The following is a 17,372-nucleotide window of genomic DNA, read 5'->3' as shown; positions in this document are numbered from 1 at the left end:
TAAATTCCAACTGGATTAACAATGAAAAAAACAAGAAACCCCACCACAAAAAAGTAGAAAGAAAAGTAAATATTTACAAAATATAATCAAAGAGGAAGATTTATAGGTTAAAAATGAGAAAATGACTAAAGACAAAGACTATTTGTCTACGTAAATTTTAAACTGCGAATTGTTTTTTTAAAAAACTTTATTAGAGAAAGGCTCGTACAAATAAGTAAAACACTTTGACTCTAATTTTAAAAAAGGAAAGACAAAAGAAATAAAGAGGCAATTACAAAAGAGGAAATACAATTCCATAATGAATATATGGAAAAATGTTCTCTATTATTAGGAATTAAGGCAAGATGAAGGATTAAAATACAATTTTCATTTATGAAATCAGTAATGATTTTTTATAAACAATACTCAATGCTGATAAAGATTCATTGAAATAATCTAACATATACATTAATTCTGAGAGTATAAAAGCAATCTGGCAATATAAACCATTAAATATTAAAATATTTCATATCTTTTACTCAATAATTACAATTCTGAGGATCCTAAGAAAAATATTCCTAAATATATATTTTAAAAAGCTTTATGCATAAAAATTGTCACTGGAATGTTATTTCTACTTTTTAACTTAAAATTACTTTTTCTGGTTTTAGAAGTAATAAAATGCATATTGTAAAAATTTAAAAATAAAAACTAGGAAAAAGCCCCCCCAATATAATTCCATCCCAGAAATAACCACTCTTTAACACTTTCAACTTATCCAACTTTTATCCCCACTTAAAATATTATACACAGAAGCAATAACACAACAAAAAGCACACCCAGTCCCCAAATCTTGGTTTCTAATACCATTCACAATTAAAAGAAATCAGGGCTCTTAGAGAAATGGCTGATTCTAGGGCTGGGGCAAGGAATATACAACATAAGCCTGGAGCATCCTGTAGTGCCAGAAAGTAAGGAAGTATTCAAAAAAGCAAAATATGGTGGAATGTCTAAGGGGCACAGAAGCCAAGTGAAACAGCTCCAATGGCCAAAACTGGTCGATCTGGCAACAAAATAAGTAACATACCACTGGATTATAACTCAAAGTACAAAACAAATATCCATGAATCCATACTGATAAAAATAAATGACTGAATAAATAAATATATGGGGGAGAAAAGACAATCCTCCTATAGAGAAGAATCTCAAATAACTTACATAGATACTGCTCCCTCAAGGAGGAAGAAAATAATTCCCAGCCCTTAAGTGTGGGCTGTGCCCAGGAACCTTCTTCTAAAGAGTCAGTCAATATGGAACGGGGTCGAGGGGAAAGTAGCTTTACAGTGGAGAAACCTGTAACCAAATATTTCCTAAGATTTATAATAGGAATAAAAGCCTAATAGAAAAGAAAATTTCCACATATAGCAGTTAAATACATTAGAAAGCAACTTACCTCCAGTTTAAAAGCTAGGCCTACAAATGGATGGGAATTGTCTCTTTTGGGGTTCATTAAGATTTTGGTTTTCTCTTGTGAGTCACTTAAAATAAAAGAAATACACATTTATGAGCTGCAATATTTGATATTTCTTTTATATCAGTTTGTTTCATCAGAATATTATCTGAGAAGAAGCACATGTGCAGTAAACATTTCTGGGCTGATTCATAAGTGAAATTTCACTGAAAGGGATCAATAAGAATAACTTTTCTGGCCTTAATTACTGCATTGTGACAGGACCAGAGCAGAATAAAAAATGCAGAAATAGTCTGGCAGAAAAAGAAAAATTATCAATGAGAACTTCAAAATTTTTGTTTCTTAAAGCATTAAAAAAAATACAATTGGTTCCAAATGAGTAAATTTTCTAATGATGTAAACTTTGGTAATGAAATATATCATATTTCTAACTTACAAATAGAATATGATATGGGAAGGTAAATATTTTTCTCTATGCCAATATTGTTACCCAAATAGAAATGGAGATTGATTTTTGTAAATTATGGGGAAAAACCCACAATCACAACTACAAGAACCATTCTTAAATACTTTCCCAGTGCACAAATGTTAAAGTCTTTGTGCATAAATTAAAAATCAATTTCCAAGACTTACTCCTGATTGAGAATAGCATAATTTTGGACTTCAGATGGATTTGGGAGATATTCTAAAACAGCATCTAAAAGAGGCTGAACTCCTTTGTTCTTCAAGGCACTTCCCAAAAAGACAGGAGTAAATGACCTATTTAGAGTGGCTCTTCGAATTGCGAGCTACAAACGAAAAAAATTAATGATTAGTTTATATTAAAGTTACATTTTGTGTTTCAGATCAATTACAAAGCGACAAATGAATGAAATGAATTGATACTCTTTGGAGTACTGGCTCTGGTGAAGACTGGAATCAGATTCTCTGTAACTTAAAATCAAAATACAAACAAAAGAAAGAAAAAGAAAAAAGGCTATTTAACTTTCAACACTGCAACTGCTTTCAACACTCCTGGAATGTCACTAACTTTCAATTTGGCAAAAAAAAAAGAAAAAGATATATATATATACACACATACATAGAAAATAAACACACACACAGAACAGTGTAAACAGTACGTTAACAATTGTGTAAAATAGAGGGAACAGCAATACACACACACACACACACACACAGAGTCTCTGGAAAGATACACCAGAAACTACTAACTGGCAACCTGTTTTAGGGACAGGGCAGAGAACTGGGCAGATGGGAGTCAGGTGGGAGACTTTTTCCTGTGTACCTTTGTATAGTTGTTAAATGTTTAAATGATATGAAAGTATTACCTATTAAAAAACATTTAACTGATTTGTTTTCTTTTTTTAAAGGACATACATACAGGAAGCCAAACAGTACAAACTGCTCATAAATTAAGGGCCATGATAGTAACAAGGCTCTAAAATAACGACCTCCTGGTCGTGTCCCAAGCCCTCGTGCAAGCACCATCCATGTGTCCCAGCCTCATTCCTTACTGGCTACTGGCCTCAGAGGGAGCAGTGGATCTTTAGCTCTAACAGCTGGAAGAGGCCAACAGCAGTGCTGTGCTGTGGCCACAATCCACCACTGCAGAAATATGCAGTTGCATACAATTATTTCTCAGTCCTCAGGAAAAACAGAAAACTAGTTATCTTAAAAAGCTTAAAGCAAAACATTTATAACCACAATTTCTAAACATCACAATGAAAAGTAGGATAACAGCTGAGCACAATAAAAGGAGTATAAAAAGGAGAAAATAGGCATGGTAAGAAAGCAATTGCTATTTGGAGCTAGCTTAAAACACTTGCCTTTGCTGTTGCTAGGAACCAGAAATGGCTTGGTCACTAAACACTTAGGCTACCCTAGGCCACAAGGTCACACTTTGACTTTCCAGCCCTTCCTATATGCAACAGTAGGAACATATGAATCTTACCACGCTTAACTTTACATCTATTGAATAGAGAAACACATGAGGGTGGTTAATAAATAGAAAAAAAGCTAACCCTATACCAGCCTAACAAAAGCTTTATTTTCCCGAAAATTTCCCTTACTTTTATAAGAATCACATTCACACTTGAAAACCATTGCCTTTCCACGGTCCCTAATAACTATATACCCAACAACAACATAGAAACTAAAGTACACCCATGTATCCTGGCAAAAAACAGTAAACATAGCAGGGCTGAAACTGTCCTCCTTATAAAGGCCTGCTTGCAAGGCTGGGCCCCTGGCTGAGGCCTGGGGATCTGGATTTCTGGGAGGTTCCCAGTATTCCCAGAACTGGTAAGACTGGTTCACTGTGCCTATACTGTTGTACAAACAATGTGATGTGTGCTAAATATCTACTTTCCTTCTGGGAGTCTGGAATTTGGTACATGCTAGGCAAGGGGTGTCTATGTGACCAGCCCCAAGTAAAACTTTGGCACTGAGTTTCTAATGAGTTTCCCTGGTAGATGTCATTTCACAGGTGCACTCACAACTTGCTGCTGGAGGAAACAGGCAAGTACTGAAAGACTGCACTGGATGCCTGGGAGCTTACCCCTTGTTTCTTCTGGACTTCACCTCATGTGCCTTTACCCTTTGCTGATTTTGCTTTGTATCCTTTCACTGTAAAAAATCATAGCCATGAGTGTGATTATGTGCTGAGTCCTTACTCCTAGTGAATCACAGAATCTGGGAGTGGTCCTGGGAAGCCCTGACATATTCCCTTTCATAGATTGAAACCTAACTCTCTATTGTGGCTCCTGGGACACAGTGCTTGACTTTAATTAAGGACCAGACCTATACTTTCCTACGTGGTGTTCCTTACTCATCAGAGAGCTGAGGTGGTAAGGCCTTTGTGAACAGTAAAGAACTCAAGCTATGAGATATATTAGTAAGCATCTCAGCTTCAATAGGGTTCTTTCCTTGTGCATTTGATCTATAAACTCCCTGAGTGCAATGTCTTACACACAATAATTACTTACCTGATCTCTGCTAAGGGCACCAAGTGGTTTGGCAAAATAAATATCAGTATTTTTATGATTTTTATTTTTATGATAAAATATGCATAACAAAATTGACTATCTTTACAATTTTTAAGTGTACAGTTTAGTGGCATCAAGTACAATCACATTGCTGTAACCACTATCCACACCTCCAGAACTTTTCACCATCCCAAACTGAAACTCTGCATCCATTAAACTTCCCATTCTTCCCTCCCCGAGCCCCTGGTAACCACTATTTTACTATCTGTCTCTAGGAATTTGACGATTCTGGGTACCTCACAGAAGTGGAATCATTCAGTATTTGTCCTTTTACGTCTGGCTTATTTCACTTAATGTAATATCCTCAAGACTCACCCATACTGTAGCATGTATAAGAATCTGATTCCTTTTTAAAGCTAAATAATACCCTCCATTGTATGAATATACCAATTTTGTTTATCTATTCATCCACTGACAGACATTGGGTTGTTTCCAACTTTTGGCTATTGTGAATCACGCTGCTATCAACATTGGTGTACAAATATTTGAGTCCCTGCTTTCAATTCTTTTGGGTATACAGAAGTGGAATTGCTGGATCATATGGTAGTTCTAGGTTTAATTTTTTTTGAGAAATCACCATTCTGTTTTCCACAGCACATGCATCATTTTACATTCCCCAGCAATGCACAAGGGTTCCAATTTCTCCATATCCTCACCAACACTTATTTTGTTTTTTTAAATAATAGTCATCCTAATAAGTAAAGTGGTATCTCATTGTGGTTTTGATTTGCTTCCTCTGATGATTAGTGATGCTGAGCATCTTTTCATGTGTTTATTGGCCATTTGTTATCTTCTATGGAGAACTGTCTATTTACAAACTGAACACTAGTCTTAGGCAGGGATCTTCTCTTTATTTTTTAAGAGCTGAACAATCAAGTAAAAAAATCTATACAGCCTTCCAAATAGTACAACAGGGTACATTTCTAGTTTATCTTCCTTCTTCTTAATAAGACTGTGTCCAAGAGGTTGGCAGTGTAAGTATCTTTTTTCCTAGAACGATGACTCCTTTCCCATTTCACATAACTCACTACTTAAAAAAAGAGAATAATTTGCCATGTCAAGTATTTTTTTAAGAAACCAATTATGTTAAACAACTTTGCTCAGATTTCATTAATAAAACCCCTGCATAAAAGCACCATGTCCCCTCCCTGCAAAAAAAAAAAAAACCCCTCTTTTTTCTTATTAATATAAGATTAATTTTGAGAGCACTTGCCTTTAAATCAGAAATTGAGGGAATTTTTTCTTCCAGAAACATCTCACCAAGTTGCTCATCTGAATTAGCAACACATTCAATCAGCTCCTGCCGGTGGTCAGCTGCCGCCGCCCTGAATTCTGCTGGAATTTCCCCATATCGAACAACCTGACTAAAAGTAGAAATGTTTTATTTTGGTACTTTAAGAATATTCAGTTAAATTGTAAATCAACTATACTCCAATAAAGATTAATTTAAAAAAAGAATATTCAATTAAACATATAAGTACCAATGAAAAAGATAAACTAATGGCCAAAATATTATTCTAGATAAGAGCTCTGATATATTTGCATTAAAATCACAAATAAGAAAAATGTGAATCTTTAAAATTCAGAACAGTGGGCAAAATACTTTAAACAAGCAAAGCAAACTGCTCAAGGTTGTACTACTAGTAAACAGATGAGCCATGATTCAAAGCTAAACTGATTCCAAAGCCTATAAGTACAGCTGACCTTTGAACAACACAGGTTTGAACTGCATAGGTCCACTTATACACGGATTTTTTTCAATAAACATGCAAAAATATATGTGTATAACACTGTATACAAAACCTGTATTGAAGTGGACAGCCTATCATTATGTAGGAATAAGATAAGTGATATTTAATATGAAATTAATAATGTGTTAGTTTTCTTATTGTTTTATAACTTTGCTTTCAAAGAATTATATCACCATACAGTATGCCTTTCTCACATAATTAAAAAACTGTGTATCATCACAGGTAAGTAATTTTTTTTTTAAGTCACAATGCTTCCAATACTGTATTATGAATATGATTATATGATATGCCATAAAAAATTCTATAACGACTCATTCATTAGCATACAGACTAGGCTACTGCATTACATCAATTACACTAGGTTACCTTAAAGCAATATAGTGCTGCTTCTTCCTTATCAATGTATGAATTGTTATACCTGTATATAAATATGAATTTTTCATATTTTATCTTTTCATTTTTGATATCTAGTGTTAGTAATACATATAACATCTACAGTGCTTTGACTCATATAATATAATACTGATGTAGGTATTACTCTCCATATTGATAAATACAGTACAATACTATAAATGTATTTTCTCTTCCTTATGATTTTAACATTTTCTTTTCTCTAGCTTACCTTATTGTAATAATACAACATGTAACATACAAAATATGTGTCAACCAACTGTGTTATTGGTAAGGCTTCCAGTCAACAGTAGGCTATTAGTAGTTAAGTTTTGGGGGAGTCAAAAGTTATACTTGGATTTTCAACTGCACGGGGGGATCAGCACCTCTACCCCCACACTGTTCAATGGTCAACTGTACTTGAAAATTCTATTAACCAAATTAATCAGAATATCACAGTCAGGACTTCCCTGGTGGCGCTGTGGTTAAGAATCTGCCTGCCAATGCAGGGGACACAGGTTCGAGCCCTGGTCCGGGAAGATTCCACATACCGCGGAGCAACTAAGCCCATGTGCCAAAACTACTGAGCCTGCGCTCTAGAGCCTGTGAGCCACAACTACTGAGCCTGCGTGCCACAACTACTGAGCCTGCATGCCACAACTACTGAAGCCCACGTGCCTAGAGCCCATGCTCCTCAACAAGAGAAGCCACCACAATGAGAAGCCTGCACACCACAAGGAAGAGTAGCCCCCACTCGCCGCAACTAGAGAAAGCCTGCACACAGCAACTAATATCCAATGTAGCCAAAAAAAAATAAATACATTAAAAACAACTCCATGTATCAGTAGTTTTCATAATCTTAAAAAAAAACAAAAGAATATCACAGTCTCTGACAAGCAGGATTAGAGACTTGACTATTCCTTTTCATTAATAGCAATTTTTAACACAGAACACTCCATTCTGTAGTTAAAAAAAAAAAAAGGTTACTAATTATGACAGACTCTTCAACCTTGACCTCAGTTCTCCATCCCTCTAGGGGCCAGATAGGTAAGAGTCACAAATAAAATACACAACAGAGAAATGGATATACTTGATATTTAGAAACATCAGTCTTAACATTTTTAAAGTATTTCTTTAAAAATGGAATCTAATGTCGAAAAATAACAAGCTTTTCAGAAAACACATTCCTTAAAAAAAAAAAGGGAAAAGAAGCCAATTGCAAATAATTGCAAGTAGTCAGAAAATAATTCTTATTGTCCTAAAGAATGCTCTTCACAGCCTTCAGAACTTAATTTCTTCCATTCTAGCAAGCTCCCTGCTTCTTAGTCTTTCACGTCAGAATCTTCCTTTCAAAATGTACATACCCAGTGGTCTAGGGCTGGGAAAGGGGACAGGTATGTTAAGAAGTTCCACCTGTGGTTCTGATGTACAACAATGTTTAAAAGCTGCTGCTTCAGTAGACAGAAACGTGTGCCCTGGTAATTCTGGGGAAGCAGATTTATTCATTTACTTAAAAATATTTTTTGAGTCTCTATTTTGTACCAGACAATTCTAGGGCTGGGTACACAGCAGCGAATAAACCTGATAAAAATCCTTGTCCCTTACATTCTAAGGAGTGAGAGATAAACTTAGGTGTCATTAATTAGTTGTCAAACAAAAAGTAAGAGTGAGAAATGCCTTGTCCACTGAATAGGCTTGACCTTTTCCCTGCCTACAAGACGGTCGATAAGGATAAATTTTATATAGTTAACTGATCATAATGCCTTTCACCCACCTGCCAGACCAGCAATCTCAGTTCCATAGCAGAAAAAGGAAACCCCTAATAAAGGACCTTCAGAGAGAACTGCCAGGCTACTGGGTCCACGCTTCAGAACAAAGGTTCATTTTTGACTCCCCAAATTGTCTAGAATAGTGCCACTCAAACTGTGGTCTGCAGACCTGAAACATCAGCACCACTTGGGAGCTTTCCAGAAATGCAAATTCCAGGCCCACCCTACAGCTACTGAATTAGAATCTCTGAAGGTGAATCCAGAGATTTGTGTTTTAATAAGCTCTCTAGGTGATTTTTCTGAATGCCATAGTTTGATAACCACTGCACAGTTACAATGCTTTGTATGCAAAGGTCTCTTCAAAAGTTGGTTGATGGACCAAAACCATATCAAAAGTTACCAATTTGCTTTTTGTATTGCCTAAACCACATGTATACAAGTTTTAACTTCTTTTATATATTAATCTTTTTATTTTTGTAATCCCATGAAGTAGGTAGAGGAAATATTTATGATCCCTATTTTCTTCCCAGTTTTTATAATACACAGAACACAGTATCTGTTCCAGAAAAGTCTACAGAATGAATGAATGCATGGATGAATGCATGAACAAGTAGAAAAAGAGATATTACATCACTAGCCCAAGCTGAAGGTCTCTTTTTACCACACCGTGAATATCATAATGCGATATAAATATATCATCCAAAGAGTAACATACTCTCCCTTGGAATGAATACTAAGCAAAATGGGAAGTAATTAGGATTAAAAGCATTAAAACAAAATCATCTTAGAGGATATTCTTCCAGCCACATTTCAAAAAGAAGTTTATATTGAAAGCACTCATCCTTTTCCTTCTCTTTGATACTTTTTAAAATATAAGATTTTAATAGAATAGTATATTTTTAACACTTACCCAAAGTCTCCATCAAAATAGATGGCTCGTTCCTCAATAAGATCTATAATACCTTTAAAATCACCCTCCAAACCAATGGGTAATTGCACAAATGCTGCATTATGACTTAGTTTAGACCTGAAAAATAAAAATACATGTTTACCCCTTTTTTACTCCCCAAATTCCTTTGAAATGACAAAATAAATATAAAAAGAAATTAATGGCAGATCTGTGGAACTGATCAGCAGGTCAGAGTGGAGGATACAAAAGCATTTGGGAACAGACTCAGGAAGCCTCAACCCTATTTGGGCAACAAAAAGAACTGTTAAGATACGTATTTTCCCATCAGATCCCCAGAATACCCTGGATCAGAAACAGAAGAGGGGAAAACAGGTCATTGAGTGGTTGGCCAGGAAATTAAAGGATGGTGGGATAATTGTACCCACATCTCATTCTTGGATCAGCTGACTCTAGTGAAGCTGAGTATAGCTATCTGAAAAGGAAGTTCCTTAGGGGGAAAAACCTTAGAGTGGATATTAAAGTCAGACACTCATCATCGGCCTGTACCCTCAATCAGGCACAATCACCAAAGAGAAATTACATTCACTGGCAGGGATTTACACTCAAGTAGAAATATGCTCTAGCTAATTATGCTCTAGATTCTAGGTACCCATCCATAACTATGGATAGATAACTAAGAACCACCAAATATCTGAAAGAAATCAATAGCTTGAAAGAGAGGTAGGAGCTCAAGAAATGGTACTAACCTCCAAAGAGAAAGTTACTAGAAGAAAATAAAATGTAAAGATCTAAAAAGGGATTACCTATATTAATAAAGATGTCACAATAAAAGGGAAAGCTTATAGAAATTAACTACACAACTGCTGGGATTAAAAAGAACAAAAAACAGGCTAAATAACAGAAGGGATGCAGATGAATACCAGATTAGTGAGTTGGAAGACTGACCTCAAAAATTCTTTCATAACCCAGTGAAAAATTAGGAGACAGAAAGTATGAGAAAGTATGGTAGAAAAGTTAAGACACAGAGGCCAGATTCAGAAGTTTCAAGATCTGTTTAATGGGAACTACAAAATGAGGTAACAGGTAAAAGGGAGTTGTGCAAAGAAAGAACCAAAGTAGTCAAATAAATGCTGAAACAGAATCTGCCTGGAATTCAGGAAAAAACTTGGTGCAAAGAGACCATCTATTGCCAACCACAAGTAAAATATAATTAGAAAAAAAAAGTGAAAACGTTTTGTTATCCCAAGAAAGTATTACAAATGCCCAATAAAGAAAAATTTCACTCTCATGTTCTCAGAAACATCACTTCCATCAGAGAGCACACAGCAATACTGTCAGTTAAAGTTCCTCAACATGGTATCTTTTGTCGTCAGACACATCACTCTTAGTCTCTCCACCACCACAAACCTTACTGCCTACGTCCATCAGCTCTGCCATGTGAAACTTGGGTAGGAACTCTACCGCTACATTTACAGATCTACAAAAGGTGAAAAGTGAAACTCCAACTCTTTTCAAAGGCTGTGTGAAACACTAGTATTGTGCAAAATGTAAAATCATATCAATACCACTGGGTTATGTCTGATTCAGAAAGGAAGTATTGCTGTTGTCTTAACAAATATGTTAACAAATAAAAGCAAGAGAATATAGCATACTAATTTAAGTCATTAATTAAAATTCCTCAAATGAAGGTTAAAATTGAAGATAATCCTCTAGGTTTGTCTAAATAAATGCACAGTACTTTTAGAATCTACCCTAGATTATAACTTCTCTAATTAGAGCAAAACACTACAAACTGCCAGATGGTTTTCTGAATTCACCTTCAAATCTCCCTAAAATTTAAGTCATATTTCTTCCATTTTACAGAGAAAGTAGTTGATGAAATCACATCACAAACCAAACTATGGACCTTAGTGTTCCATTTACTATGATAAGTCATACACATAGATGAATTTTAAAAACAAAAAAAAATGTAAGAGGATAAAGCTTAATGACACTGAATTAACTGTCCTTCTGGATGTAAGGTTTGTTTTCCGGATCATCACCCCCTCTCTGTTCTAAGGTTCAGTACCTCATTTGCTGCACGGCCCTGGCTGGGTTGGAGCCCATTCGGTCGAGTTTGTTAATGAAAGTTAGAAATGGAACACTGTAGCGCTTCATCTGACGATTAACAGTCATAGTCTGGCACTGCACCCCTCCAACTGCACAGAGAACAAGGATGGCACCATCCAGGACCCTCAGGGCTCTTTCAACTTCTATTGTGAAGTCCACATGCCCTAAATGAGACAGAGAACTGTGTCAGGGTCTCAAAAACCAGTATGAATTTTTACAACATGTACAAGTAAAAGTTCTTCTACCTCTGGTCATTATGTAAGTCTTCTAATTAAACTATGAACTCCTTAAACCAGCAATACTGTTCACTTACCATAAAGTTCAGGGGCTCAACAAAATCACTTCAAAAGATACTAGGGCATGGGCATCTTTGGAATCAGCTGCAATATGTAAAAGGTAAGAACATTCCTATTCACAATTTCTTTGCACTATTTTTTAAGGAAACCACTTAAGGATGAAGTATTCTAGGTCCCAAGTCAGATTTCTCTAATAGGGAATTCACAGTCACACTTTTGAGTATTATTTGATACTCAAAAATGAGCTAGATCATGGTAGAGGAAAGAACTAAATATGCCACTGCCAAAACAAGCTGCAATAAAACCAAGAACTTAGCTCACCAGGAGTATCTATAATGTTGATATTGACATCTTTCCACATGGTATAGGTGGCCGCTGACTGAATAGTGATTCCTCTTTGTCTTTCTAGTTCCATGGAATCCATGACAGCGCCAACTCCATCTTTACCTTTTACCTAAACACAAGCACAGCAATTCAGATTTCTGTCCCTGCATTCCAAGAAGGAAAGAAATCTTCACAGATGGAACCAGGACACAGATAGTTAACTGATGCAATTTTCAGAGAAACCTAACTGTCAAACCATATCATCTCATGGAGTGGAAAACTGATTACAGGTTTTGCCCTCTATTAACTCTAACCGTTGTTTCCTTGCCATGTTCGGCAGCTGCTACCACTGAGCACTACCTGGTCTGAGAGCCACATCCTCGCTCCATCTGCACTGTTCCTGCCCACCAGCCCTGTGTTAGTCTGTGAGATGTTCAGAGAAGAGATTTTTTTCCTGCTGTGTTTCTTTTGGACTTTGAGGTCTGGGTGGGAAGAATTCAGCTTTTAAAGTCTGTGATTTAATGAGATGATCTTCATCTGAAGTAACATTTTAAAGTGGAGAGTTGACTTACTCAATAATATGTAATGTCTTCAGGAGAGTTTCAAGATTTTCTAAAATAATTCTTTCCTGACATATGTATTTTTTTAACTATTAAGCTCCTTTTAAACCCCTTTTCCACTTAACAGTATAAACATCCCTCCATAACATTTAAAAGTATGTAAACATTATTTTAATGGCGACTTAAGGGTACATCATATTGACTTAACATTCTTTAAAAAAACCCAGCCTAGGGCTTCCCTGGTGGCGCAGTGGTTGAGAATCCGCCTGCCGATGCAGGAGACACGGGTTCGTGCCCCGGTCCGGGAAGATCCCACATGCCGCGGAGCAACTAAGCCCGTGAGCCATGGCCGCTGAGCCTGTGCGTCCGGAGCCTGTGCTCCGCAACGGGAGAGGCCACAACAGTGAGAGGCCCGCATACCGCAAAAAAAAAAAAAAAAAAAAAAAAAAAAAACCCAGCCTACTCAGGATACCCACAGTGATGGTCTCTAGAAAGATTCCTCAGAGCAACATTTCAAGCCAACCTGATCTATCCATTTTGTGACTCTGATTAAAGATCCACTGTTACCATTCTTTTCTTTTCTTTTTCTTTTTTTTTGGTGGTACGCGGGCCTCTCACTGTTGTGGCCTCTCCCGTTGCGGAGCACAGGCTCCGGACGCGCAGGCACAGTGGCCATGGCTCACGGGCCCAGCCGCTCCACGGCATGTGGGATCTTCCCCGGACCAGGGCACAAACCCACGTCCCCTGCATCCGCAGGCGGACTCTCAACCACTGCGCCACCAGGGAAGCCCTGTTAATATTCTTTTAATCTTTCAGGTTTGTGAAGTTTCTTAAATCCTTATAAAACAATTAAAACCAAGGACAAACTAATGGAATCAACCATGAACCACATACCTCATGCATTTTTGCAATTCTGCCAGTGTAGTAAAGCACTCGTTCTGTTAATGTAGTTTTCCCAGAATCAATGTGAGCTGAGATTCCAATATTTCGTATCTTTTCATTAGGTATCACCCGTGATGAACACCATCGGCAAATCTTCCAATTAGCCTGAAAAAATAAGAGAGCTCAATTCAATGCACTTTTCATGAGAAAACAGTGGACAATTAGAAAGGGTTTAGTGGATATCTTTCCTCCAAGAAATCTCAATGGACACAAAATGTCATATGAGATTGTCTGAAAAGGCAAAAGAATGAATGTCTCAACCTGCAACTCCTGTAACCAAAGAAGAGGCTGCAAGAGAGAACAGAAAAGACATACTCTTAAAAATAAATAAGTCAGAAAAGATATATTCAAATAAATTAAATAAATAAAAGGGGACAGATACTTTTACCGAATGGCACAGGTTTGAAAATATACACTGGGGCTGATAAAATCAGAAAAACAGCTCCCAGCAACTACTTTAATAGCAAATATAGTTTTTACTCTAAATTTTGCTTTGATTTTTCCCCCTCCCTCCTTACTGTAGTTCACAGCTAGCAAGGACGTTTGAGGACTTATATGCTCTATGCAGTGGTGCCAATAGCTTCAAGGCAGCCCACAAAAGGTTTCCAATTCCTTTTCGCCCCAAAACAGTAACATTAAAACAACAACAACAACTTTATTTTACTCTAGTGGTGATGGGAAATCCTGCATTTATGGAAACAAGACACAATATAAATCTCTCTATATAGGACTGCCCATCCAAAACGCACTGCAGCCACTTACGGGAAAAGGGAAGAACTTGGAAAACCTGGGTAAAATGGAATCTGGGTGATCGGCACTTGGTTGATTAAATCCCACGGATGTCAGCGAGCAAAGCAAAGGAGGTCTGCATGACAGGAAAGGCTCAACTCCTACCTAATCCTAGTCCACTCTGCGCTCCCCGCGCCCCCCACAAAAGGCAGACACAGAACCAAAGAAAGGTGCTGGGAGGGTCGGGCTCCAAATCAAATAACCCAGGGTCAGCTGAAAGAGGGATCAGACCAACGACACTCTGTAATGAAAAGAGCACGGCATAACGAGTCAGAAGCCCTGGATTCGAGCCCTGGACACACTAATTTTTCCGTTGTCTCGACCTTCACTCCAGTCACCTCTCCTCTCTAAGTTATACCAAAACTAAGAGGCTTAACCGTAAATCGGAGGCCGCCGAACCTCCCAGCGCACCGAGACGCTGCTCATTAATAACCAGCGGCTGTGCAGATACCGAGGGGCTCTTCAGCCCTGAGGTCGACAGCTCACATTCGGAGCTGTCAGTAAGGAGGTACCAGGGAGCGTAAGAGTGTCACTTCCTCCCTGGCTCCGGACACACCGCAAGGTCCCGGGGACAGTCCGTGGTACGGTGTCGCCCCGCCGGACTACACTACCTGCTTCCACTGCCAGCCCAGGGCGGCGGAGACCCGCGGGAGCGGCCGGCTCTCCACAGCTGCGGCGGCGGCGGCGGCGGCGGTTCCCAGCAGCCTCATGGCGAGCGCAGAACAGGCGCGAAGGTCCCGCAGCTCCGGCTCTGCCCAGCAACCAGCACCACTACTAGACGCGTTCAGTGGCACGCCTGCAACCAGTGCCGGAAGAGCACTTCAGGTGCAAAGCATGAGAGGGAGAGGCGAAAAAAAGAGAGAGGGAGAAGCTTCCGGTTCTCAGAGCCGAGCAGCGCCCTCCGCTGCCAGGATGCCCTCTGCCGACTGGGAAGAGGAAGTGCAGTCGCTTTGCGGAGCTAATCAGGGTTTTGGCACGCTCCCAGAAAGATGCAGCCTTTAAACGTGGTTGTTTTCCCCATACAGCAGAGTGGAGAGACGTTTATAATAGAATTTACGTTAAAAAATGCAAAATTATTATCTATGCTACTACAGAAATATGAAAAAATAATTAATCTATAGGTTGACCTGTAAAGAACGTGGAAAAATAATGAACTATCTACAAGTGCTTTTTCTCCTTTCAAAATGTTCCATCTTTGTTCGATGTTAAACATTATATGTCCAGTCCATAGAGAAGACAGCATCCTTGAGGATTCCACTTGGATCTCCTAGAGGCATCTCGAACTTAATATGTCAAAAAAGGAGCTAATGATCTTCCACCAAAACCTTCTTCTGCAGTCTTCCGCATCCGATAAATGGAAACTCTGTTCTTCGAGTTGCCCGGACCAAAAATGTCACTTTGAACCACTCTTTGACTCTGCTGGTCTAGTCTGTCAGCATATGCTATGGGAACTACGTTCAAAAATAGATCCAGAATCGGCAGCTTCTCTCCACCTCTCAAAGCGCTGCTATCTCGACGGAATTACTGTAAGAGCCTAACTGACCTCACTGCTTCTGCCCTGAGACTGCTCAGTCTATTCCCAGCACAGTAACTAAAGGGATCCCTTTAAGCCTGGCCATGTCATTTTTCTGCTGAAATCATTCAACCAGTTGCTGTCATCTCTACTTTTGTGTAGGCTTGAAATTTTTCATAACTAATTTTTTTAATCTGAAATTTTTAATGACCTTAAATATTTAAATAACTAAATTAAAAAAACCCCTAACCTTCAGAATAAGCACCTACAATACAAGGTCTTGCTTGAGCAGCCACACCAGTGTAGCTCTACTTCACTTGCTCGTTTTCCTCCAGACACATTGGCCTCCTGGCTGATCCTCACATGACCAGAGCCTGTGCTCCCCTCCGGATACCAGCATGGCTCTTTCCCTTACCTTCTTCTCTCTGTTCAAATATCCTCTATCAGTGAGGTGTTCCCTGACCAACTCTTCTAAAACAGCAAGCTCTTCCCTATGTTGCTGCACTACTTCATTTTCCTTCAGAGCTCTTCTTAGATACACCCAGACATTTTACACAGCTGTCTGTTGTCTGACTCTCCCAATGAGAATGTAAGTTACACAAGGACAGTGATTTGGTTTTGTTAATTGCTGTACCCCTTGCTGTGCTAGGTGCTCAATAAATATTTGTTAAATGAATAAGATCAAATAAATGGAAATCAGAGTAAATTACAGGATACAAGGAAAGAAAAACCAGAGATTCAATGATGAATTTTGTACTTATTTTTTGTATATCATCCATGTATTTTTAGTAAAGGATTTACTTTGATGAATCAATCCATTAATGTTGAACACTTTTAAGTAAACTTTTTTATTTGTAGGCTTTCAAAAATTTAGTCTTTATAAGCCTGTGTATTTGTTTAAAATATGTAAATTAAATAATTATGTAAATAGTAATAACATTAAGGTTTTACTTTAATTTTAAGATATAATTATGTTAAATAAAAAAGTGTATCTCGGGCTTCCCTGTTGGCGCAGTGGTTAAGAATCCGCCTGCCAATGCAGGGGACACGGGCTTGAGCCCTGGCCCGGGAATGTCCCATATGCCGCAGAGCAACTAAGCCACAACTACTGAGCCCGCGAGCCTAGACCCCGTGCTCTGCAACAAGAGAAGCCACTGCAATGAGAAGCCCGTGCACCGCAACGAAGAGCAGCCCCCGCTCGCCGCAACTAGAGAAAGGCTGCACACAGCAATGAAGACCCAACACAGCCAAAAATAAAATAAATAAAATAAATCAATAAATTTTTAAAAAAGTGTATCTGTTACTTTTTGAAATTACCACTTTAACAAACTAAGTTTCCTGAAGTAAAAATTCATACTCATTGTCCTCCGTGTGTGTGTATATAAATATATAATATTCATATTTTTCTGTAATTATTATACCAAGTATATTCTTAATTATTTTTATTAATCACCACTTTTAACCAAAGTAATAAACTTGTTTTCTCCACAGAGGAAACTAGAGGACAAAAGGCCAAGAACTGTCT

The 17,372-nt window shown here is 38.0% G+C and overlaps 1 protein-coding gene across 4 annotated transcripts in view; it reads right to left on the bottom strand.

Moving 5' to 3' along the window:
- The window catches only part of GFM1 (G elongation factor mitochondrial 1), a 42,834-nt gene extending 27,066 nt beyond the window's left edge, over window positions 1–15,768 (bottom strand). Inside the window, exons 1-8 of one of the 4 annotated variants that reach the window (XM_059065519.2) lie at window positions 14,946–15,768; window positions 13,498–13,650; window positions 12,041–12,173; window positions 11,383–11,587; window positions 9,315–9,431; window positions 5,708–5,858; window positions 2,084–2,238; window positions 1,433–1,517 (exon numbers count right to left, since the gene is read on the bottom strand). In XM_059065519.2, coding sequence (XP_058921502.1) covers window positions 1,433–1,517; window positions 2,084–2,238; window positions 5,708–5,858; window positions 9,315–9,431; window positions 11,383–11,587; window positions 12,041–12,173; window positions 13,498–13,650; window positions 14,946–15,044 — 1,098 coding nt within the window. In that variant the 5' untranslated portion in view covers window positions 15,045–15,768. The remainder of the gene's footprint in view (window positions 1–1,432; window positions 1,518–2,083; window positions 2,239–5,707; window positions 5,859–9,314; window positions 9,432–11,382; window positions 11,588–12,040; window positions 12,174–13,497; window positions 13,651–14,945) is intronic. The other 3 variants (XM_067033913.1, XM_067033912.1, XM_067033914.1) reach the window with 3 other exon arrangements.
- Window positions 15,769–17,372: the final 1,604 nt, after the last annotated feature.

This window comes from Kogia breviceps, chromosome 5 (genome assembly GCF_026419965.1).
Source record: "Kogia breviceps isolate mKogBre1 chromosome 5, mKogBre1 haplotype 1, whole genome shotgun sequence".
NCBI lineage: Eukaryota > Metazoa > Chordata > Mammalia > Artiodactyla > Physeteridae > Kogia > Kogia breviceps.
Note: the sequence above shows the minus strand (reverse complement) of the source record. Positions and strands in the feature narration are given on the sequence as shown.